This window comes from Falco naumanni, chromosome 7 (genome assembly GCF_017639655.2).
Source record: "Falco naumanni isolate bFalNau1 chromosome 7, bFalNau1.pat, whole genome shotgun sequence".
Taxonomy (NCBI): domain Eukaryota; kingdom Metazoa; phylum Chordata; class Aves; order Falconiformes; family Falconidae; genus Falco; species Falco naumanni.
The window spans coordinates 29,260,985-29,285,294 of record NC_054060.1 but is presented as its reverse complement, the minus strand read 5'-3'; the positions used below and the strand labels follow the sequence as shown (position 1 = coordinate 29,285,294).

General features: G+C 38.6%; 1 protein-coding gene across 2 annotated transcripts in view; it reads left to right on the top strand.

The window, feature by feature from the left end:
• The window catches only part of JAG2 (jagged canonical Notch ligand 2), a 72,519-nt gene that overhangs the window by 25,867 nt on the left and 22,342 nt on the right, over positions 1-24,310 (top strand). For both annotated transcript variants that reach the window (XM_040601896.1, XM_040601895.1), the window contains exons 3-7: positions 1,267-1,321; positions 8,408-8,662; positions 9,727-9,787; positions 21,354-21,484; positions 21,865-21,984. In XM_040601896.1, the coding sequence (XP_040457830.1) occupies positions 1,267-1,321; positions 8,408-8,662; positions 9,727-9,787; positions 21,354-21,484; positions 21,865-21,984 (622 nt within the window). The remainder of the gene's footprint in view (positions 1-1,266; positions 1,322-8,407; positions 8,663-9,726; positions 9,788-21,353; positions 21,485-21,864; positions 21,985-24,310) is intronic.

Here is a 24,310-nt window from a genome sequence, read left to right as displayed (position 1 = left end):
GGGAGGCAAGAGGCGTAGAAAGCACGAGCTATCTCGAAGTAAAAATTTACACCTCTTGAGATAATAGTAACAGAGTCCTAAGCACCCTATAAAAGATAGCTGAATTCTTACATAATCCTCATCCTAAAACGGTGCTCTTAATTTCTTGGCTGAAAGTCCCCTGGATCATGTGAGTTTGTAGATCATTAGCCTGTGAATTCTGTGCACTTTAAGGCTTGGCCTTGCTGTATTTAATGAGCTTCAGGTTTTGGTGTGGCTTGCCTCTAAGCACAAAGATGTATACATGAGTGTTTTAGGACAGTGTTGCAATGCAGTAACTGTTCTTGGAGGGTTTTTTCCTTGGTTCTAAATGTATGTGAAAATCTCTGTAAGCTTGGTGAAGCTGAAAAATAGCAAAGTTGGAAGAGTTTGACAGCTACTCATGTTAAACTCAAGACAGGCAAACATTACATGTATGCATAAGGTAACTTTTTCCTAAATAAGTTTAGTATTTGAATATCAACAGCTAACTTGCATATTTGGTCATAAAACCAAGAAAAATGTCTAAAGCTATGCTTTAGTGAAGTAAAGTCTTCATGCTCATTCCATATAATTTTAAAACTCTTTGAAATCATGCTTTTCTTCTTTCCTCAGTGGAAAGTGTACTACCCAGTGCACTTCCATTAACAGTGATGTTCCTGCTGTGTCTTTTGCAGGTCCGTTTTTCACACTACCCCTTTCATAAGAAAAAACTCTGAATTTTTGATAGATGCAGGGTGGAATTTTGTGTGTTTCTTCTTCAGATACATATGTTTTTCTAGAATACAGCAAAAAAATCTGTTGCATAGACATCTCCGTAAAGGATGGCTCTGGTTCTATTCGGTTGGTTTCTTTTGTTGTTTTTTTTTTTTGTCTTTAGTACTTAAGTCTTACATATCCTAGCTGTTTTCCAGTGTTCAGAATGCCTCACTTCATTCAAACCTTTTAGGGCTAGCTGAAAATTAGTTGCAGTGGGAGGAGAAGAATAATAATTCAGTTCTTGGTGTGTGTGGGGGATGTTTTTGTTTTGCTGTTAGCATGCTTTGCCCCATAATTTTTAATGCTGTTACATTTCATGCTTTTGAGAAGATGCCTGCAAGGGCTTTCACATAACAGCAGAGAAGTAAAATTTGTAACTGCTCTCAGTTGGCTTTCTTGTTAGCAGCATTATCTGTGTATTCCAGATCACTGTTTGTCTGGTGTGTAACTAGTTTTTTTGTTACTAACTACTGTCTTGTTTCTTTTCAGAGATCGTTCACATTAGTAATAGAAGCATGGGATTGGGATAATGATACAAAAGCTGGTGAGTATTTTATGTAAAACTTTCAGTTTTTATTACTCTGAGCTGTATGTACACGGACTGGGGAGAAGGCAAATGGTCTGCTGCTGCAATTAGCCATCTCTTCAAATCAGTCTGAATGCAAGCGTGTACAAATCCAGGCAGTGAATATTGGGCTAGGAACTGTGAAAAACTCTTACTGATAGGAAGAAGAATGAACAATAGTAAGTGAAGGTTGTAATACATGACCCTTGATAATTAGCTTTTAAAAAATGTTTAACAATCTTTGTAGGCCTTTTCTAAAAGGAAAGCAATCTGCACTGTAGAGTTGTACTTCACATTCTACTCAGTTTACCCATAACCATGTTGTGCAATACTTTTCATGATCAGGTAAACAAATAAGCATTCTTGCTTCCCATAAAGAAACAGTGCTTGATGGTTTTGATTAGTGTGTTCTAAATCCTGGTGTGACTCCTTCTCCTTTTTGTTTCTTCTGAAGTACTGAAAATTACCTTGCAATTCTGGTCTGTAAGTGCTAAAGCTCAGTATCAGAGCAGGGTTATTGATCTGAAAGAAAACCAAGATTATTGTATAATACTTCAAAAACATATGAAGGTGCTGATTGCCATATTGTTGCTGATGTAGGACTCCAGCTTGAACCTAATATTTGGTAGTGGTTTACAAACCTGTCTTAAAATAATTGGTGCTTTTGGCTGCAAGTGTTGTGAACTTCAGGCTTTTGTTGTGGTTAATGATGGACTATTTAATCGAGACTGGGATCAATATAGAGGAAGATAAGTGTTTGGACATTAAGATAGGAAAGGCTTATATCCCAAGTCATCATCAGTTTCTAATTAAAGTTCCATTCTCTGCTGCTTCACTGGCCATCCTTATCAAGATGTATCAAATTAAATAGATAAAAAATAAACAATTGGCAAAGCTCAACTGATTTTAAGGCTATGTGAGAGTTTCCAGGTCCTTTTCTTGGAAGATCAGGACCAGCTCCACTTGCATTTTCCTGACAGACTTTCCTAACTTAGATTTTTTTTTTTGACATACCTTGTCTCCACTGATAGACAAAGTAATGATGAGTTTGTAGTTTGTTCCTGTGCCCTTCCTCTGTTAGAATTAAGCTTCTTTTGTCTTGTTGTTTAACAGCTCCTTCAACCTTTTCTAATAGGTATATTTTCTTTAGATCTCTGGTAATTCATGTTGCCGCAACCCTTCAGTTGGTCCACAGCGTTCTTGAATGCCACTTCTCAAAGCTGGACATGGTATTAAAAATGAGATCTTGTGTGCTGAGCGGAGTAGGCCTGAATCTTGAATAAATTTAGGTACCCTACACAGCAACAAAATGGGGGAGTCCTTTTGAATGTTTTGTTCAAAAAGTACTTCATGAAGTTAACTTCTTTCACTAGTTTCCAGCTTGGCAATAATTTACCTAGGGGCAAATAGTACAGCGAATATTGAAATATTTGTGCCCTTGTTCTAGGTGGCATATGGGCTCATGAGGTGGTGTAGAAGGGAGTGAACACAAAAAGCTTATCCTGCAAAACAGATCTGTATGCATTTAAGTGCTGAATTTTGTTTTTTAATAAGCTACTTAATGGTCTTGTAACTTGCTATGTTTATGTCTTAGAGTCTGTAGAATCCTCTGGCAAACATGTAGCTTTAAACCCCAGGTTTCTTCTTAAGTACACTTGATAAGGGCATGGTAACTTTAAGCTTGTGTTAAGTCTTTCTTATGCTTTCTAGTTTTTAATGCAGCTCTAACAAATCTATTTACTTGCATTGATGTAGTTTTTATGGTTTTTTCCTGAACTTCAAGCCAACAGGATATAGTGTTTTCTGGAGGCACAGTGGGCCATCTCCTTAAAGTTTCCGTGAACTGTGGGAGTCTATAATACAGCATCGAGTTACAGTTTAGCTCTCTTGAGAAACTGCTAATGGAAGGTGAAATTCCCTTTAATGTAGGCTGCTGGAGAGGTGCTGTTAAGTTGCATTGCATCTGAAACCTAGAAGGCTTGTCATGTGAATTTAGGAAGGCTGTCGTGGCCTGTGATTTGGCAGAAGACTAGCTAAATACTTGTCTTAGTTAAATGTTTCTGTAGTTTTACCAATTCCATAATTGAGACTGTTGCTTTGCCATGCTGTAATTTAGACTTGCATATTGGGTTCCTAGGAAGAATTCTTTAATGCTGGCTTCTTTTTTTTCCTTTGCATGGTCTTGGCAGAGTCCCTCCAGTAGGTTTTGGCTTGTGAATCTGTCAAGATGCAAAGACACTTCCGTTATATTTCTGCAAGGACTGCTGAGCTGCCAAACAGGGACAGATCAGTAAAAACTCCTATGTAAGAGAACAGGAAAGGGAATATGGCAACTCCTCCAGAGAAAAGACACTATCTGCATCCTGGAGGGGATGAAGAAAGAGTCTGTGAAAAGCCGAACTCCCCATCATATCCTGAATATTGTGCTGATCTCTGGATCAGATTACATGTGTCTTCTGTTGCTACTGTAAGAAAGATTAATCAAATTAATTGTCAGAGTCTCTTTATAAGCTGATTAATTAGTTCCAAAGTCAGATTTTGTTCTTATTTAATGGGGATAAGTAAGGCTGAAAGTTAAATGCAGGTCCTGTGTTCTAGCTTGGACTCACAAGTGAGTATTTTGAAATACAACAACAGAAACAAGTCAACAAGCAAAAAAACCTCAAAACCTGGAAAGAAGAGTTTCCAGTGAACAACTTCAAGATTTTACAACAGTTGTCATTCTTCCCTCTCTCTATGTCCTAGCATCCTGTATTTTTACTTGCACTCAGTGAAAGCAAGGCAGGGGTGCTCAGAGCAGATCTGTGAAGTACCTTCTCAACAAGAAGTCTTCCAGGGCAAATGTTTCCCCAGTACTTACAAACTATGGACTCTAAGAGGGGCTTTCAGACTCTGATTCCTGAACTACAAGTGTGCTTTTTTCCTCCTCTGAGCAGCAGGGTTGGCTTGGAGGTAAGCTCATGACACTATAATGTTACTGCTAGTCTGCTTTGAGAGTGGTGAGGAGGGGGAGAGGAAACTGCTTTAGATACAAAGTCACTGTAAAGGGCCTGTTCTCTGTTACCTGTCGCAGCAGTTCAGGCTGCTTTCCAGGTAAGTCATTTGACTTAACAAGATTCTAGTTGTATAGCAGAGCTCTTGGCAATGCCTAACCCAGCACTGCCATTGTGAAGCAAGCTGGCATCTTAGCAATGCATATAAATATCTTAGGGGCAGGTGTCAAGAGGACGGGGCCGGGCTCTTTTCAGTGGTGCCCAGCAACAGGACAAGGGGCAACGGGCACAAACTGCAATGCAAGAAGGCCCATCTGAATATGAGGAAAAACTTCTTTACCTTAAGGGTTATTGAGCACTGGCACAGGCTTCCCAGAGAGGCTGTGGGGTCTCCTTCACTAGAGACTTTTAAAAGCCCCTTGGATGTCATCCTGTGCAACCCGCTCTAGGTGAATCTGCTTTAGCAGGGAGTTGGACTAGGTGGTCTCCAGTGGTCCCTTCCAACCCTGACCATTCTGTGATTGTGTGATCTTCACATGTAAAGTAACTTTATTTGACCATGTCCACTGCAGGGATGCAGTGGTTGCCGCCTTCTGTGTTAGTCTGTAGGAGGCTTAATATGCCCTTACAGGTGTTTTAAATGGTTGCTTGAAAAAGGCTGAAGAGAATGTGCTTCCTGAGATGGGCACCTCCTGTTCCTTTGGACATGAAGTTCATGTGCTACCATGTGTGTGTTTCTTTGCAAACAGCTACCAGCATCACCTTTTGTATTGCCCTGTGAGTAGCTTGTTGGGAACTTCTGACCTCTGCTAAAAGTTCGGGTGCTGATGAGCAGCGTTCTTATCTAAGTGTAGCCATGACTCCTGATTGCAGTTACAGTTAAAATACCCTTCAGATAAGGCTTCCTCTTCTAAAAATCAGATGTCTTGGGAACATTAAAGAACCACCTTTTAGCCATCATCTCCTTTTATGCAAGCATCTGTGCTACTATCTGATTATCTAGAGAGGCTTTTAGAAAACTTAGTACAAGGAAAAGAAGCCTTACTGCTTCTGAGATGTATGTGGGGAAGGGAGGTTTGAGTAGTATATGTTGCTTTTTTGACCAATAACCAGACAAATTCTGTTATGCAGCTCATTGCCTTTACTGACAGCTATAAGTAATGTGTGTGACAGTTCCTAACACCATTAATTTTAATGGTAAACTGGATGCAGGGAGCAAACTTGTCTCATCAAAACAGTTAAATGTGGGAGACTGATTATCTTCAGAAACACTTTGGCATTGTGAGGGAGGAAGGAGGAACCTTGACAAACATGTTCCTGTGATTACAGATCTCTTTGAAAGATGGACCTTCTATTTGGGATCAGTTTTAAATTTGAAGTAAAGCATAATTCTTATGCTTACTCTGGTACTTAAGAATTTAGTATTAGAAACTAAATGGCTTGGAGCTGGTTTCCTGATGTCTTTTGTAGTTCAGAGTAAATTATTTGGTTTGCTTGTTTAGGCTGTTAAGTCCTACTTTTACTGATACAAGCTAGGGGAAAAGCTCTTGAGACTTAATACATTCTTTTTCAGAGGAGTTTGTGGAGATAAAGTTTGAATGCTCCAAAAAAATAATAAATAATAAAAAAAAAAAGCACTATTGGGTTATTTCCCTGTTCTCGACCCCAGGTATCAAGAGGACTATTCTGCATAGGTATATTTGCAATAGGTGTAATGCCTGTTGCAGTTGTTTAACTGGGACTGGTGAATCTGCATTAACATGAAGGTGCTTGATAAGATTTTTATTACATAAACCACTCTCTTAATCTCTGGATTTGTTCTTCAGTCCATCTGATGCACTTTGAGGAAACACTTCTCCAGCAGTGGCTGTTGCAGCTGTTTTGATGTGTTGCTTATAGCTGGAAAATAGCTCTATTAGACATACTTGTTGTTTTTTGAATTCTTTGAGCATCCAGTGATTCAGCACTTTTCCTTTAGTTTTTCAGATCAATAGTCCTTAGAGAAGGAAAAGGTTATAAAAGAATGTTGAATCTAATCATGTAGCTTTTAGTAGTGACTAGTGGTATGATAGATAACCTGCTCAGTCCAAAAGTAAGAAGCAGCCTTTTCTAGCTTGCCGGTTTCTTGTCAGCTTTGCTACTGACCACATTCTGCTGGATGACAGGAGTTCACATGTAGAAATTAAAGAACAGAGGTAGACTTCAATGTGTCTTGTCTAGCCATAAAATGTTTTGTGCAGGCAAGCATGAATTGTAGCCTATACATGGCAATACCACTTCTAATATTAAATCGGAGAGACACTTTGAATTCTTAAGAATTGGAGAACCTTTCAATGCTTAATTAAAACAGCTCTTTGTTTTTTTGTAAGTTCAATAGAGGAAAGATTTTTATGATAGAAGCAAGCTTGGAAAAAGACGTTAAGGTAACAGAGTACATTGCAGAACCCATCAGTTCTGTAGCTTTCTTTTTCCTTTAATACTGGAGTGACTGAAAATTGTCACTTGAGTCTTTTTACATGCCAAAGGGAGAGTACAGCTTTGATAAGATGCACAGGATACCTCTATGGTGTCAATAACTTTCTAGGTGAGAAAGTTACTCCTTTGGTTTTATTTTATAAATGGATTAGATGAATGAGTTCTAGAAAGTAAGTAGAGGTGAAAGGCATTTGCTGAAAATTATAGTTTAGTATTGCTTGCTACCAGCTTGCCATGTTTTGTATTAATAATCTGAAGTTTAGACTATGTCACTGCCATTACAGTCTCTTCCTGTGTGCAAGTTCTTAGTTCTTTATTTCTTTTAAAGTGCATTTTAAAGAATCTTTATTTAAAGAAAATGGATGCTGAAGTTCTGAGCTGGCAATATTCTAGCTATTTCATAAATGAGTATGAAATTCATATATACAAGTGAAGCTTCTATAACTTTTTATTTCCTAAACAGTGTTTGGAGTTCCAGCTGCAGCTTGTAGAGCCACCTAGAAAAACTCTTGTGGTAGGATGTTGCTGGATTTGAATAGTGAGAACACTTGAAAACTCTTTTCACTGGGGTTACTCACTGTCTACAGTTACCCTTACTGTGCTTTGCTTTTTCTTAACGTTTACTGAACCAACTGTGTAATTTAATTTTACTGACTATAATTGCATCTTATTGCTTAGTACTGAAGCTTCTAAACCAAGAGTAAAATGGATAAAAATACAAAATGGATATTCATAAAAATGAAAATACTTGTTGGCAGTTCCATGGTCCTATATCCTAGAATCATCTTGTCTCGTGTGATAGATATACTTTGTGCACATTTGGTCTCAGTGCAAACTGGCAGTAGCAGTGCTGCTGCTTTCTGTGAGGGCAAGGCAGGGTGCTTATAAAATATTGCAACAGTGATCACAATTACCAGTATTTCCATTGGGGATAAGGGTAGGCAGGATACAGAGCTGACAGTGGCCCCTTGACAATTGTAGGTTCACTTGTATATTTCTTCTCAAAAGGTCAAATACTAGCTACGCACTGTTTTATGAAATGTTTGTTAAAGATATTTTGCCTTTATTGTAGAGAGAATGATAAAATGGAAAAAAGCTAGTTTATGTACATAACACAAGCCTACCAGAGCACTTACTATTGCTTAGGAATTTTGCAGCCAGGTGAGTTTACTATGTGTTTTGCTTTATTTTTAAAACTAAACTTGCACCAGAGAACTTTTATCTCAACTACGAGGTTATGCAGATTTTGCAATTTTATAAGAACAAAAAGGAGGCAAAAAGAGCCTCAGATCAAGATAAAACTGCTAGTTATCCGTGTGTGGGTGTGGTATGTTTGGCTGACTTGAAAAATAAGCTATTTCCTATGGATTATGTTCCAGGGTTTTTTAATATTTCCTTTGGGAGACTTCTTTTAAATTGGCCTTCCTGTAACGGACTTTGCAAGGCAAAGGAAAATTCAGTTATACAGTACATCTCTATCATCATAACATTTTCTTACTAGGTTTTCTCTTAACCAGCTGAATACTTTTGATGTGAATTTATATGCTCTTGTATCTCTCAAATTTGTTGCCTATTAAATTTACCTTGTTTTAAAAAGGTGAAGACTTGTTGATAGAACGAGTGGCACATGCTGGCATGATCAACCCGGAAGATCGATGGAAGACACTACAGTTTAATGGTCCTGTTGCCCATTTTGAAGTACAAATAAGAGTGAAGTGTGATGAAAACTACTACAGTGCTCTGTGCAATAAATTTTGTGGCCCTCGAGATGACTTTGTTGGTCACTACACATGTGATCAAAATGGAAACAAAGCCTGCATGGAAGGTTGGATGGGAGAAGAATGTAAACAAGGTAGTATTGTTTGCTTCATTTTAGATTAGGTCTAGTGTATATATAATGGCTGTAAACTGCAGTAGGTATTTCTGTAGTGTGAGGGCTGTAGCATATTAATTTTAACATATACATTGTCTTTTTAAATTATTATCTTTGAAAACGTATCCTCTGTGAAGAGTGGAGCCCAGCATAGGATACAGTGTTGCTTGCAGTGTGCGCTACAGGAGCCGTACAACAAATTTAAGATTTAGAATAGTGAAACATCTTTTTACAAGTTTATTTTATTGGATGGTGGTGTTACTTCAAAGCAAAATGATGTTACATCCAGTAGTGTAAGCTTTTCTTGAACAGCGATAATTTCAGTAATATTGTAGACTTTGATACTGTAAAAATGCCTTTATAACACTTTTTTGCAGTGAAAAAGTTTTAAGTGTAATATACGCAAGGCTGAAAGCTTTTTAATAGATCTTAATGTGAACAGAAATTCAAGTGTAGTCATCCTTTTTAATGAACCACTCAATCAAATCTCTGCATTTTGCCTTCAGTCTCAGTGAATAATCAGCACTAAAATTCCTCAACAGAAAGAAGAGTGTGTTAAGTACTTCTTGGTTTTGTTTTCTGGCCCTTTTCAGTAAAAAGCCTGTTAATGACAGGGGAGACCATTTTTAGTATTTACTCAAGATCATGTGTATCTTTTGAAGCTTGAGATTTCCAGCATAATACCAGTTTAATACCAGGTGTAAAACAAACAAACAAAAAAAAGCAAACAAAAAAACCAACAAAACCTGTATTTGATAAACGTTTCAGTGCTGATACTCTTTCTGCAAATGTATTTGGTAGCAACTTTTTCAAGGAGTTACCTTAAGTTACTCTTTTCATAAAGAGTTGTAATGGGGTTGTGTTTTGTGAAGTAGCTAGCTGGAAGCAACAGCTATTGGAGCATGGCAAAAGACAGTCTGCTTTGCACAGCTAACAAATAGGCTAAATGACAGAAGCCCTATCTGGAACTGTTCAGCTTGCTGCTGTACTAATGGATACCTAGCTGCCCAGACTGATGCCTAAATCTCTTCTTATATTTACAGCTGTATGTAAACAAGGATGTAATTTGCTCCATGGGGGTTGCAGTACACCTGGGGAATGCAAGTAAGTCTGTGTGCAGTTGAGTATTTTATTTGGAGTACTGTTATTTCTAGCATTTTCTGTGTATGTTGCTACTTTTTAAGAAGTCTACTTTAAAATGGAAAAAATCTTGTGTCAGAACATGAATGGAAATAGGTCTGAAGGAGATTTCACATGTGTAAGAACTGCATATACTTTATACTGTTTTGCAGTCCTTTTTTCACATACAGGGCTGAACAGATTTGCTTCATGTAATCCAAAACTGCCTTTATCAAATGAGAATAATCTTTTTTCTTTTTAAAATCCTTGGGGGCTTTGATCTCTATGTGCTACTTGTTCCCCTCAAATAAAGAGGGGAACTTGCTCTTTGGACTATTAAGACTAGGAAATGCTCACAGTCCTAGAATGTTTAATACATATATTTGATCACCAAAATACAGTAAACTTAGTTTTTCCAAGAAAAAAAAGGTCTTTTTGGTAGCAATGGAGATACAGTAGCAAACCCAACCAAAACTTTCTACCCCAGGTGAATGGTTTTTGTTTCCTAAATGTGAAAGAACTGTCTGAAATGTTTCTTTTACTTTGTGATGAAGCTGAAGTAGACTCTGTGATAGCAAGAGGAGTTGATTGTTTCCTTGTAAAGGTTCAGGCATCCAGTGTAGTAGGTCAAGGGGAAATGGGGTGTGTGTTTTCTACTGGCTGTTGAAGAAATGGGGCAGGTGTACTTGCAAGTTTGGGATCCTGTGTAAGTTCCAGAGTTTATTTGTGGTTAGAGGTGTTATGCATCATTGTAAGAGCGGATTTGTGCAGCAGTTCCATTGTAAGCTGTATTTGAATCTGCTTGCTTGAAATGATGTGAAACTGAACTGGCTGCCAGAACCCCTGAGAGCTGTCAAATACCATTTGTGGCAAGCTGTGATAGTTTAAGGCAATTCTGCTTCATCCTCCTACTAGTAACTGCAACAACCATCACAGAAGTGGCAGAAATAAGATTCAGGTTGCATAGCTTCGCAGGGCTTAGAGCTAAGCTGGGGTTGAAGTGCCAGTCTGAGGTATTTTGGGTGACGTGCAAGCAAGTCCTGTCCTGCTAAAGAGCCTGAAGTTTCTGACAGTGGGGTATGGCAGATAACAAAGTAAACCTTAAATCATTGCACACAGAGTGGTTTCTTTCTGTCCTGAAACTTCCATCAGATGCTGTTGACTTTTGGAAGATTTGTTGTGTTGTAGCTCTCAGAACTGACTGAAAACCGTAAATTCCAGTGTACGAGGTGCAGCGCTTCAGCGCATGTGCAGTTTTACTGCTGAAGAGCTATAAAACCTCCCTTAAAAGATATTTTTTTCCCCAAGGCAGATGTTTAAAACAGTTTCCTTTTTGTAAAAAAGAACATTTCTATTTAATATTGTCTGTGATCTTTTTGTATCATTAAATGTTTTGCTTGTAATCTTAAGTATTGTGTGTCCCTACTAATGTTGGTGATACTTTTATTTAGTTGCAAGTAGAGATTGAGATTATGGTTGTGAGCTGGGCCAGTATCACTTCTGCCCAACTAAGTAGTATGCCTTTCCTGGAGCCTTCCAAGAATGCTTTTTTTTCCCCCTTGAGAAGCTACTCTAATGAATTTTAATTCATGTAAGGGTTTCTGAAGTCCTGTAGGTATTGTAGGAGTGTCCTAAGAGCCTGTGAATGTTTGCTTTTTGAATGCAATGAGCCTTTGAAGAAAGGTAAAAAAGCAACAAGTTTAAGTAAATACAAAACAATACCCTTTTTTTGGTGGGGGTGAGAGGGGATGATGCAGTTTCCTTCTTAGCTTTCATTTCTGTGTGATACCAGCTGTGTCTGGGAAAACAGAAGTTGGAGAGGAAGGGAGTACAAAACCTTTGAAGATGGGGGCTGGGTGGCCATGGTACCTTTTAAGGTGTCTGTCAGTCGGTGGTCTCATGAGTGAAACCTTTCCTTACATCAGTTCACTGCCATGAAGAAGCATCTAGTGTTTTAAGTCTAGATGCCTCATTCTAACCTGTCCAACTAAATAAAGCTCACAAAAATAACACTGAGTCTATTCTGATTCTGATCACAAATCTCACTGCTTTGTTGGATGCATTCTCTCATTTGAAATGAGAATGAGAGACTTCTCATTCTCAGAGAATTCTCGGGGGAAGGAATGAGGGACTTCGTTTCAGATGGATTGCGTGCCATCTGCCTTGTTTCTTAATGCCTGTCTGCTGAAGTGATGGATCTGTGATCAGCATGTTGAAGAAAAGCAATGGCCTTTCTGTGTGTGGCCACTCTTATCTGCAGTATTGCATAAGACTCTTGGCTACCTCTTTAAATATGATTTGGTAGCCTGAGCTTGCTCACACAGATAACTTTAACTTTGTGTTCTGTAATAGTTATTAGGCTATATTAGAAATGTTGCTTTTAACCCAAATGGATAATGCTTTCTGTAGAAAAATGATGCTGAACTAAAAATACGCAAAGCTTACAGACATGACCTTTATCTTCAGCAGTACAAAGGAAGCTGTTATTTAAAAGAAACTGCTGTTTGGTGCTATTGAATTATAATCTGGATTCCTTCATCCTGGTTTTTGGACAGTTGCCACTGTCATTTAACAGGTGAAAACAATGTCCTTTTAATTCAGAAAGAAAATGAAAATGCGAGAAAAACATGGGTGTGAGATGTATGGAAATCTACTGGTGCCACTAGCTAATGAGTTTCAAAAATCTGCAGTGGCATTTATAAATAGAAAAGTTGGAAAATTGTTTCCACCTTCAACTTGTATGAACATGTAGGTGACTTAAGCAATGGCTCTGAGGCTTCAGCCTAACTCCCATAGAAAGGATCTACCTTCCATGCTTTGATGTTTCAATGTAATTTAGAGCTGTTCTTGGATTAAACATTATACCAAAAATGGATCTTCAGTAGCTGAATGGCTGCAGACTGTTGATAAAGAATATGTTATTAGCTGTAACTGTACATCATCTGTTGGGCAGGTTCATGTACCCATTGTTTTGAGAAAGTTATGGAGTTATGAAGTTTGCCATTTCTTCTGTTAAGCTTTCTTCAAAGAAATGGAAAATAAGTGGGGGGTGACCTGATGTATCGAAATGACCTGATGTAGGAATGATTTGTGTTTTGGCTGGGTCTAGGTGATAGATTTTTGTGACTGTGGAGGCATTTCAGAAAAAAAAATAAATTGCTGAATAATAGCAAAACTACATCCTTGAGGAAAGCAAAAGCATCTTAGCTAACTCTTGCAAAGATGGGAGATTGAAATGTTCTTAACACCAAAGTGCATGTGCGTACACACACACACACAAAACCGAACCAACAACAAAAAAACTTTTATTCATATCTAGGCTCAAAGGGTTTGGCCACTGTAATCTTCTTCAGGTTTTTTGTGGGTGGGGTTTTGTTTTTTGTTTGTTTTAAGCCTGCAGTGGCAGGGCAAATGGTCTCATTGATTGATTCACCAGCACAAAGTAGTAGGAAGGATTGTCAGAGAAGCAACATGGCCAAGCAATGATGGTTGGTGCTTTTTGTATGTTTTTGCATCATTTTAAGTACTTTGTTAAATTCCATTAAACTGTCTAGAGAAGAATGAAGTTTGATCTAATGGCTTATAACTGGCTTAGGCTCAATCGCCTTATGAAATTATGAAAGTTGAATATAGAGAAACCATAAGTGACAGTCTCCTTCCTTGATTAAAACTGCTGACTTGAGTATGTTTGGTACCACTCATAAACTGTCAGTAGGCTTAATGGCTTAATCTTTCACTTCCTTGTGATCCAGAGTGGTATGGGTTTGGCAGAAGTCCAGATATGCCTCATATCTTGGCCTACACTGTCATATTCCTGCCAGGAAGATGGTGTTTTCAGAAATCTTTCTACTTTTCCTGTTGCCTTTGAATGTTTAAATTTCTCTTCCAAAGCAAAACATAAGGGATCACTTCTCTAACATTGCTCAGCTTGTGTTCAGCTTCTTGGAGCTATGGTAGGACCTAGGTTATGTCCTGGGAAATGCAAGTCTTGCTTCACACAACTGTGATAGAAAACTTTCTTTAGAATGTGTAGACTAATGGAAATGAATTGGAAATGAGATTGCTAATAGTACTCTAACGTGAATTTGTGCAAGGTGAGCAAAGCAAGCATACAGTCTTTAAAAATTTAAGTAAACTGTTTTATCTGTTCTGTGAACTGTCTTATTCTATAATTACTCCTGAACTGTATGTGACAATTTTGGTTTTACAGTGTTGGTGGGGTTTTTGTTTGTTTTTATTTAATCACATACCTGATGTTTGTCCTATTGAAACAGATTTCTCAAATGTCCTGTCCGGTGCCATGCCTTTTGTAGTCCTCGTATTCCACTTCAGCCCTGCTTGCAGGGCTGATTTCTTGTGTCCAGCAGTATCTGCAGATGCTGTAGTGGTTTTGCTCTCCCAAGTGGTTTTGCTCCCTTACTCTGTCACTATAAGGGCCAGAACCTGCTCAACTATTATTCAAGACTTTTACGGAGATACAGGAACAAAGCTTGAGTTGCAAAATGAGGTACAGCTAACTACCTGGAGTGTTGGGGTTGTCATAGTATTCTAGACATCCTTTGTTAAATGTTAATGGATTGCATAGTCTTCCACCCCTTTTAGTAGAAGGCCTACCAATATCACTGATGTGTTGCTTGTGTTTTCAGGACAGTTGGGTGGATTACATGGTTAACAGTCAGCATTGGGGAACTCTGAAGTGGAGGGGAAAAAAAACAGTAAAACGAAAACCCAAAAAATCCAGACAGCTGGATTGCTGTAAACTCATTCTTGGGTACAAGGAGATCTGGTAAGGCATTTCAAAACAGTTTGTTATTGAAAGACTTCTAGAGGACTAACAAAAGATCATAAATGACTGAAAAAAAGAAGGCAATAAAATGCCTGCTCCTAAAAATGAGGAGAAAGTAAGAGATGGTAAGCTTCCATACTAACTAGATCAAATAGATCAGCCAGATCTATTTGATATGGTTGGTTTACACAATTGTTCCGGAATGGAATTATGAGACAGCTCATAAGCTGTTCTGAACAGTAAAGTAGAAAAAACCTTGAGGAGTGTGTTAGCTGCTGTGGCATCTGACCATTTCAGTTCCTGTGGTCTTGGAGCAGCTGTGGTCCCTAAGGAGCATAGGGCTATTGTCTGGCCCTGCCAGGAGTGCACTTGGTACTAGTACCTGGACATCTTCTTTCTAGTCTCTTCTTTGATGCAAGATACCATTTCACAGCTTCAAGTTTCAAGAACTTGTAAAATTGTTACAATTGTTGCCTGTCTTATTATGCAAGTTCTTTTTCCTGTTAATATAACCAGTATGCTTTTACTATTGTTTTTTATGTCCTAGTGGTATGCCTTGTTGGCAAGTATTTCACAAGTAAACGTACTCAGACAAAAAAGAATTCCATGTTTTATTGGTGAAGGAACTGAGGCACGCTCAGCACTTGCTTGGATGGTTAGTGAGTAGGAAGGCAGAGAGTATATCCTAAAGGTGGATGCTGCTTCCAGGAGAATGTGAGCGGGTATACAGGAAGTAAAAACATGTAGTGCTTTAATTTGTGTCTGCAATAGTAGGCACTACAGAAAAATTAGAATAGTAAATCAAAGCAGCGTTGAGAACCCAAAATCCATGCTAAAACCACTTAAGGCTGTTTTTTAAACAAATTTTAGCCTAGCTCTCATCTGTTCTTGTGGACTGAATGGCTGTTTGCAGCTGGAACACATTAGGTGGGCTCCTGGCATACATGGTCTTACATTACCTTAGCTTAAACTAAAAGGAATTCAGTTCCTTTGTTCCAAAACAGCTCTGATGAGAACCAACACACCGTCGACGGGAACAATCAGGCAGTTCACTTAAAAAGCATGCTCCTGGTGTGAACTAATGCAAATGCAGGCACACCCTTAGGGCCGCTTACTGCAGGATAACTGAGCAACGGTTAAATCGTCCCTCCTATCAGCTCCTTCACAAAACTCTAAATACAGTAAATGAGAAGGGTAGCTTTCACTAACTTCCTTTATTAGAGGAGAAAAAGTTTGTAGGGAAAGGTTTGTATCATTTGGTGCAGTAAGAATGCTGGGGGTGGGAGGAAAAGATGACAAGCTTTCAGGTAATTAAATTATTTAAGTTCATCTTTTCCTTCCCTATTCACAAAGCTATCTTGCCCATTTCAAATGTAGGAAGGTGGGGAAAGTGGTTCCGTGACAAATCTTAGTGAACGAGTACTGTACTAACTATAACATTGAAGCCGGATGCTCAGAATTGTAGGATCTAACAGCTAGACCATATTGCTGCCTGCTGTGCAATAATTAATCTCTTAAAAGATTAAACAGACTTTCTTATAGTTATTTTAAGTAAATAACTAATATAAAGCTATTGTTCTGGCCTATGCAACGCCATCCTGTTCACGTCACTAGAAAATTTAGTGGTTTTCCATTTAAGAGGGTTATTTCTCCCCCACCCCTGAATGATGCATTTTGCTTCTGCTCTTAATGTCACTGTTCTGCTTCGTTTTCCTGTGTTCAGTGTTTTGGCCACAGCTTCCATTTGAAATACGAGTGGGAGAAGCTCCCTCCAAAAAGCCTGCTTAAAAAATGATGTGTAAATATGTCTCGGTAATCTTTACTTTGGCCTTTGTAGGATATGCAATATACCACTAAGGTATAACCTATGGTAATTAAAGACTTACACCATGTTGCCTACATCCTCCCTATGGAGGGATTTTTTAAATTGACTTTTAGGCCCCATGTTCTGACCTAGACTTCAGAAATAGCTTAGTTTTGATTTCCTTCACACTGGTGGTTGCTGTGGTTTAACCCTGGCTGGTAATTAAGCACCATGTAGCCACTTGCTCACTCCCCCCCTCACCCAGAGGGATGGGAGGAGGGTTGGAAGGGAATGTAAAACTCGAGGACTGAGAGAAAAACAATTTAATAGCTGAAATAGAATAAAAATGAAAGAACACTAATAATGACAATAACAGTTATAATGAAAAGGGAAAGGGAAAGAATAACATCCAGAGCGAAAGGAAGAAGGGAACACGTGGTGCACAACGCAACAGCTCACTGCCTGTGACTGATGCCCAGCCAGCCCCTGAGCGATGATCCGCCTGCCCTGTCCAGCCCCCCAGGTATACATACCAGGCATGATGTCCCATGGTATGGAATGCCTCTTTGGCTAGTTCTGGTCAGCTGGCCTGGCTGTGTCCCCTTCCCAATTCCTTGTGCCCCTCCAGCCGTTTCACTAGCAAGGGCTGACAAACTGCAAAGTCTCAGGTCAAAGCCAATACACAGCGCATTAGCTCCTAAGTAGATAATTAACTCAATCCCAGCTGAAAGCAGGACAGTGGTTTAGGAGTATTTAAGTGTTAAGTGCTGACAAAGCTCTGTAGCTAGGTGTAGAACAGAACCTATTGAGTTATCCTCTCGTTCTCATGTATTATGAGCCTTTTCATACAGTTAGTTGGGGTAGATTAGTGGTTGGATGAGACCTGCAATATGAAGTTTCTCAGCTGAAATTTCTGCACAGAAAGTCCAGAACTCTCAAATAACCAGAGGAATAAACCATGTGTGAAGATAGTATTAAACAGCAGTTAAAGTTGACTGTTGACAGCACACTAACTTTTGGCAGTGTAGCAGGTGTCTGTCTTCCTTTTGGATGAGGAGTTAACCATGCAAGGTGCTGAGGGACCATGGTTTACAGACCATCAGGACAGGGTACATCTCTTTGCTTTTCCACATCAGTTGCATAAGTGCTATTGTAGGATTTGATGTAAAATCACGGAGTTTGGAAAGAATCTTGGGTCGTCCAGTCCCACCTCCTGCCCAAAGGAGGACTAGCTAAACCAGATTGCTCAGGGCCTTGTCCTCACAAATCATGTATCTGTTTACATACAGCAACATGAGATCTTTTCAACGCTTTGTGCCATCTGATTTGGAAATGCTCAGTTTCAACCTAGCTTTCAGTAAGTAATTATAACACAAACATCCTCGGAGGAAAATAAAGGCATCAGTATCAGCTTTTTCCTTAATTATAACTGTTTCAGAGGAACATAAGGAAAGCACAGTGCTGTAGAAAAATCTTTTATTGAACTTGACTAGTCTAGCTTTTTTTAATAGCCCTGGGAAAAGAAAAAAAAAAACACCACCAAATCCCAAGTCTTGTATTTCTTTCTCCTTTCTGCACTTTGCCCTGCTCCTGCCTCTTGAGTACCTATGTATCTTTGAATTGTGTGTAGTGACAGGTGCTTCTGTAGGATTCCTTGATACTAAATTTACTACTTCAAACATGTTGAGAGTTACTGTAGAAAGTCTTTCTTATCCTGGAATTTGTCTGTTTGAAGCCCCACTGTCTTACTGTAACCAAGTATACACTACAAGTTAAATTATTGTGGCTTTACATACTTGTCAATGACACTAGTATTTTTCCTGCACGGTTGCAGTTTCTCTAATCTCGAGACAGAAATGTTATCTAGAAGCTTTGCTAATGTTAATTCCTGCCACCTCCCCTTCCTCCAACCTTGTATTTAAATTCTCATTTTCCTGTTGCCCACCAGACTTTCATCTAAAGGAAAATGAAAGCTGTGAAGCGTGTCTGTAGAACTATCAGGATCTTTTCTGCAGGTTCTTGGTTTCAAGATAACTAGCAATTGTTCTTCTATTCCTATTGCCTGCTCTGCGTTAATCCTGACCGGAAGGGATGCTTTGGTCTGGGAGCAGATGCCTGTACTTCAGCCTTCCATCAGGAAGTTACTAAACTATAACAATCTATTTATGGTAGCTTCTTTGTACTGCTAATAACCCAGCAAGGGCTAAGATCTCTGATTTTTGTTTTGTGTGCGTTTGGTTGTAAAGACAAGTTAGACCTGATGAAGTCAGCAGAGGGGAAGGACAGAGGAAGTAGAATCTTGATTCCAGTAAGAATTTTCTTTGCCCGTTGAACAATGGGAATCCTTAAGAATTCTCTAAATTTGGTGTTCTTATTTAGTCAGACATGAAAAAAATTTAGAATTGTAGAAACTTCCAACAGATTATTCTCAGCTGTGGGGGTCAGGGGAAGAAGTAACTTTAGCCCACTCCTAACTGTTTCCTTTTGGCTTTTACATAGTAGTTGTTACTTAAAAAGGAATTCTGGTTTGTTTTTTTAAATAAAGATGTTGCTTTTATACTGTACCTTTTGGGCTTCTATAGTGGATCATTAACCTTTTTTCATCCTTGTGTTTTGGCTTGATATTTTTCTCATAAATGACAATGCCCATTTCTGAATTGATTTCACTTTATTGATCGCATCTTGCTCTAGGGGTGAGCTGAGATCCATGTAAACATTATCTTTTTAGAAGGAAGTGGAATTAAAGCTGCTCTAGCACCTGCTAATGTAGGATGCGACCAGACTTCCTGTTCAAGAGGAAATCCTAATTTACTCTTCCTTGTAAACTGAAGGCTGATCAGCTTACCACATAGTAACCTTTTGACTTGTAAACACTGTGTTCCTTTGGACTGCTTTTCGACTCTAGAAATTATTTCCCTCAGGCTTGGTGGTAACTGACAGTAAACTTTGTGTTGAATATCATGAAAAACCAGCCACCCTTTTCTGCTGAACTAATTTTAATGCAGTCGAGGGTACCTATAAACTCAAGTAGGTGCTTAAGGTGCCTACTAGTTCGAAGAAAGTGGCTGTATTGTTCTTTGCACTCTTTATCACCAGTGCAGTGTTGAACAAAGAAACTTGTTATCCTTTGGGTTTGGAAAACAAATTGAGTTACTGTGATTATTTGCTTTGTGATGCAGACTTGCAGCCCTTGAAAATGCTTGTTATATGTGGGTGGGGAGTTGGCTCGGGCCAGGATAGTCATGGTGAATCACTGGCAGTAGTGCCAGGTTTGGCGTGGATGGAGATTTGGGTTGGGGCCAGTAAAGTGAGTTACAGTACTTTTTTTTTTTAAATCATTATTATTATTGTTTATTACCAGCCCCTGCAAAGATTTTGTTTTCTTTTCTGTCCTTGAGGAGGAAGGAAGAGATCAAATTTAGTGGGAGCAGTATTTATTTCCTCTTACTGCTAATACAGCAAAAGAAAGCTGCTTCTGAAATACGTATGTTCTCCAGGCTTCCTCAGAGGAGCAGTTGGAGGCCCCTGGGCTAGGTACATGGCTGAGGGTCTCTGTAAGGATCCCACAGCTGTGAGGTGTAGAATGAGGAGCAGATATTGGGACTGACAAGTCTATAGAAAAAAGTCTTGCAAAGATCTGCATCTAGATTCCTTCTGCCTGTGTAAATAGTAGAAATTTAAATAATATGCTGCAGGCATAACCCATGTTATTCCTTTGGGGATTGATACAGCTTACTAAAATGGGTGAAATAAATATTCACAAGGAACCAAGGCTGCTCATTTATAGTTTTTTCCTTGTCTTCTCTCACCACACCCCAAAGACTTAAGAATTTATTTTCTGTTGGTATTCAAAGCATGTTGATAATAGAATGGTGGTGTTAAATCTAAAAAAAAATAGTTTCCTTTCTAATGCATTTTTCCTCTAGGCATTAGGGCTCTACTAGCATGCATGTGATCAGCTCCCATTCAGTGTGTGTTTATGCATACTATTGCTAGTATGGCTCTTAAATCCTTTGTAAGAAATACTCTTAAAATGACAGGCAGAACTTTTTTTTTGTTTTCCCAAAAGAGCAAGCTTACTATTTCTTTTTTATGAAAATATGTGTGAAATACATGTTAAAAAAAAAAAAAAAGCATTAGCCTATGTCCTCCTTATTTGGTTTTTTTTTTCTTTTTCAGTTCAGACTTTAATACTTTTCCTATAGCATAATCAGTTGCTTTTGTTAGCAGAGTTCTGTTACAGTTAACATAAAGATACTGGTCTCTGAAGAGGTTTAGTTTTAAACAGTTTTAAAATTTTGTAATAAATGAATTACTAATAGCTTTTATTTCTGTTCTCTTTTCTCCTTTCTCCAAAGAGCACTTTTGTCATAATGTCACTAGAGATCACTGAGGATATAATAGGAAAAATCTGTAAAAAAGGTTCTCTTAAGAAACTAAATCCTGAGAAAATTGTCAAGACAGCTGCCTCTCTGGCTGCCCTGGTCTTTCAAGACTTGTAGCACTCTAAAGCAGACTAGGGAATATCTTGAAAACTGTCTTGATAGAGAGAAAAAAGCTATGGTACTTGGTGCACTAAGCCAGCAGTCTCCTTTTGAAAGTAATTTCAATTTATATTTTTATACCAATCACAATTTTTATCCTAGTGTGCGATGATTATGTGAAGATGGGACTTCTTGTGAAAGAACAGCCTAGTTTATGTACAGTTCTTATAACATATAGTAGTGCTTGGTGGTGTTTGCCGTAGTATGTAATACGGTTGAGCAAGATGAGTTCCAGTAAGGATGTTCAACAGCACTAGTATGTCCCTTCTAAACAGGAGAAATAAAGTTGTGTTGCTTGTTACACATTGAACAGTTGACCTTGTTCTTGAGAATGGTAAGTGTAGTGTTCTAAATACCTGTAATGCTGAGAATTAAGCATCATGTTGCTAACTTTTAACATGTAAACTTACATCTTAGGTGTCATTATGGTTGGCAAGGACAGTACTGTGATGAGTGTGTCCGCTACCCAGGCTGTGCTCATGGGAGCTGTAATGAACCATGGCAGTGTAATTGTGAAACCAACTGGGGTGGCCTGCTCTGTAACAAAGGTACTTAACATCAATGTACAGGAAAAATAAAGTTGCATGATTAACTGATAACTCATTAACCCCCCCATATTTTTTTTTCCTGCTAGTGTGTGACTACCTGAGTATCTCTCTGCCTAATTCTTTTATGGCAGATCATGCCTAAATGTCACAAGTGTTGGAAATTTAAGACCAAAGACTTGGAATGGTCCTGAGTCTTCTAACTCTCATGCAGTTGTCCTCTTGCTTATCCTTTCCTGTTCTGTGGATGATGATAGGCTAGCTAACGGAGTATGGGGATGATGTGGGTGAATATTCAAGCCAGAAAGACATCTGTATGGCTGACTAGGGGTTAAAATGGTGAGACTTGTGTTCCCTGTTGATCGATGCTTTTCTCTGTCCAGATCTGAATTACTGTGGAAGTCATCATCCCTGCCTGAATGGTGGAACCTGTATGAATACTGAACCAGATGAATATCGCTGTGCTTGCCCAGATGGCTACTCTGGAAAGAACTGCGAAATTGGTACTTTTGGATATTGCACATATCTTTAGAAATCTGAAACTGTTTTAGGCATGGCTACATTCTAGTTAGCCAGGTGCCACTTATATACTTAATGTTTTTTTGTTGTTTTTTGGGGGGTTGTTTTTGTGTTTTTTTGTTTGTTTGGGGTTTTTTGTTTTGTTTTTTAGAGTAGAGGAGCTGTTTTCTCCTTTTCAAAAGCTAGCTTTGTTTCTGAGAAGGGAGGTGTGAACAGTGGTGGTGTGCAACCTGTCCTTTCAACTTGATTGTTCCTTTGTGTGATAGCGGGATAGGCCAGCTCAGCCTCTCCTGTCTAGTGCCTTAGGCTGGCTAGTCAAAAAACCCACTGAAAACAACAGAAATGCTGCAAGTTTCCCTTGAATTTAGATAAGACTGAGAGTACTTCTTCCCTTTGATTTCTTCACTTCCTTAATCCAAACATGCAGTTGGGCTATAGTTCCATGGAAATGGGTTACAGTTGCACCTTTCCCTGTTACTGTTCTCCCTGCTACACCTTTTCTTGTCTTCTGGCTTGCTTGCAAACATGCATCTTATACAAGCTGGGAACTACAGGAGGTAGCAATGATGGGCACTTCAGTTTTAACTGGCATGTGCGGTTTTGGCTCAATTTTTGGCTGTCTAAATGTGTTGACTATCCTTTTTGATCAACTGAAACTTGATTTTTAAAATAATCTTTCAATATGGGACTTCATTTGTGTTAATAATGCAGATGTTAACTACTATGGAAATGTGCTCAAGCCCTCTTACAGAGTCAACTTGTCTAAACAAAGTTAACTCTTTCCTCTTCCCATTAGCAAAATGGAGGAAAGCATTTAAACCATATTTTTGATGAAGTATGCCGTCTTGTCTAGAGCCTTAACAGTTCTGTGTCTGTCCAATGTGAGAGCATATTGCTATTTTCATTTATATCTGTGATGTGTGTTACACAAAGACCAAAATTTTCATGTACTGGAGACTATTCTGGTATTTGGAGACTTTTCCTGATTACTTGTCCCTTTGTTGTGAGACACAATATGCGATTTCTATTTCTTGCCTATTTGATGTTTGGAGAAAACCGAAAACTTTCAGATCAACTTTTTCACATTTAGTATTCAGTTGGGTGTTGTGCAGTGACTTTCTTTCCCATGATTGACTATTAAATCCGTTTTCTTAAATGTGACATTCACAGTTTTCTGGCTTTGAATTTGCTGTCCCTTGATAGTTATAAGTGTAGATGGAAAGAACCTTTTTTTTTTTTTTTCCTTTCACGTAACTCTTTGGTCTTAAGGTCACTGAACTATTATCAGCAGAAAGTGTTCACATTTGTCAGGATGTAGATCTCCTTTGAACTTCTATAGACTGCTATATGGTATTAATGATACTATCCAAATCTGAATTTTTCTGCAGCTGGTAGAACGTGATGCAAAGTTTTGGCTAAAATAGATGAAATCTTGTCTTGGAGTGCCCCAGAAGTTCTGGGGAAGCACCTTCGCTTTTCAAATAAGGAGGCAGGGATAAAGGGAGCTGTACACTTAATGAGTTCTGTGCTGATTATTAGCAGTAGATTGGTATGAGCTGCTTTAGGTACTAGTACCTAACATCATAGGCTACGTAAACTCAATTTGCAAACTAGATAACCATTCCTAAGAGAAAGTTTTGAAAACATAAATGCTAGCAATGATTTGAAACTCTTACTTAGTAAGGGGATTATTTTCTTCTTTCCAAAAGCTTTCTTGGCTTCTGAGAGAGAAAATATCAAAAGTGATGGCATACAGCTTGTCCCTCCTCAACTTGATTGTTGCTTAGCACAGCTTCTGCAAGTGTTACAGCCCTACATGGAGTGACAACAAGCAGGACTGCCTATAATTGCAAGTAGCTCTATTCTTTGCTGTTTCCAAGGAGCAGTATTAGAATGAAGCTAAACAGACCTTTGATACTTAAATTATTACTACTGTTCAGACTTCTGTGTACAGCATATCTGTTTTGTCTCACTGAAGGGAAAGAAAAAAAAAATGCTGTAGCACTCCAGATATGGAAGTGCATGGCTGAATGCAGTAGGTTAATGGAGAACTTCTCTAGCTCCTGAGATATTGAGATAGTGACCCATCATCTATCTTTAGGCTTTCTAGTCAGTAGATATGAAGGATCATGCATCGTCAGTAAAATCCTTTTTCAGTCTTCTCGTGGGATTCTTACTCTGCGGCTGGGAGAGGGAGGCTCCAACTTCTGTACACTGCTCATGCTCTTGGTCACTTTTAATCAGAATGCAATTTCTAACCATGTGAGTTCTGCTTAATTGATACTGGAAGAGTATTTAGCAAGAATTTCT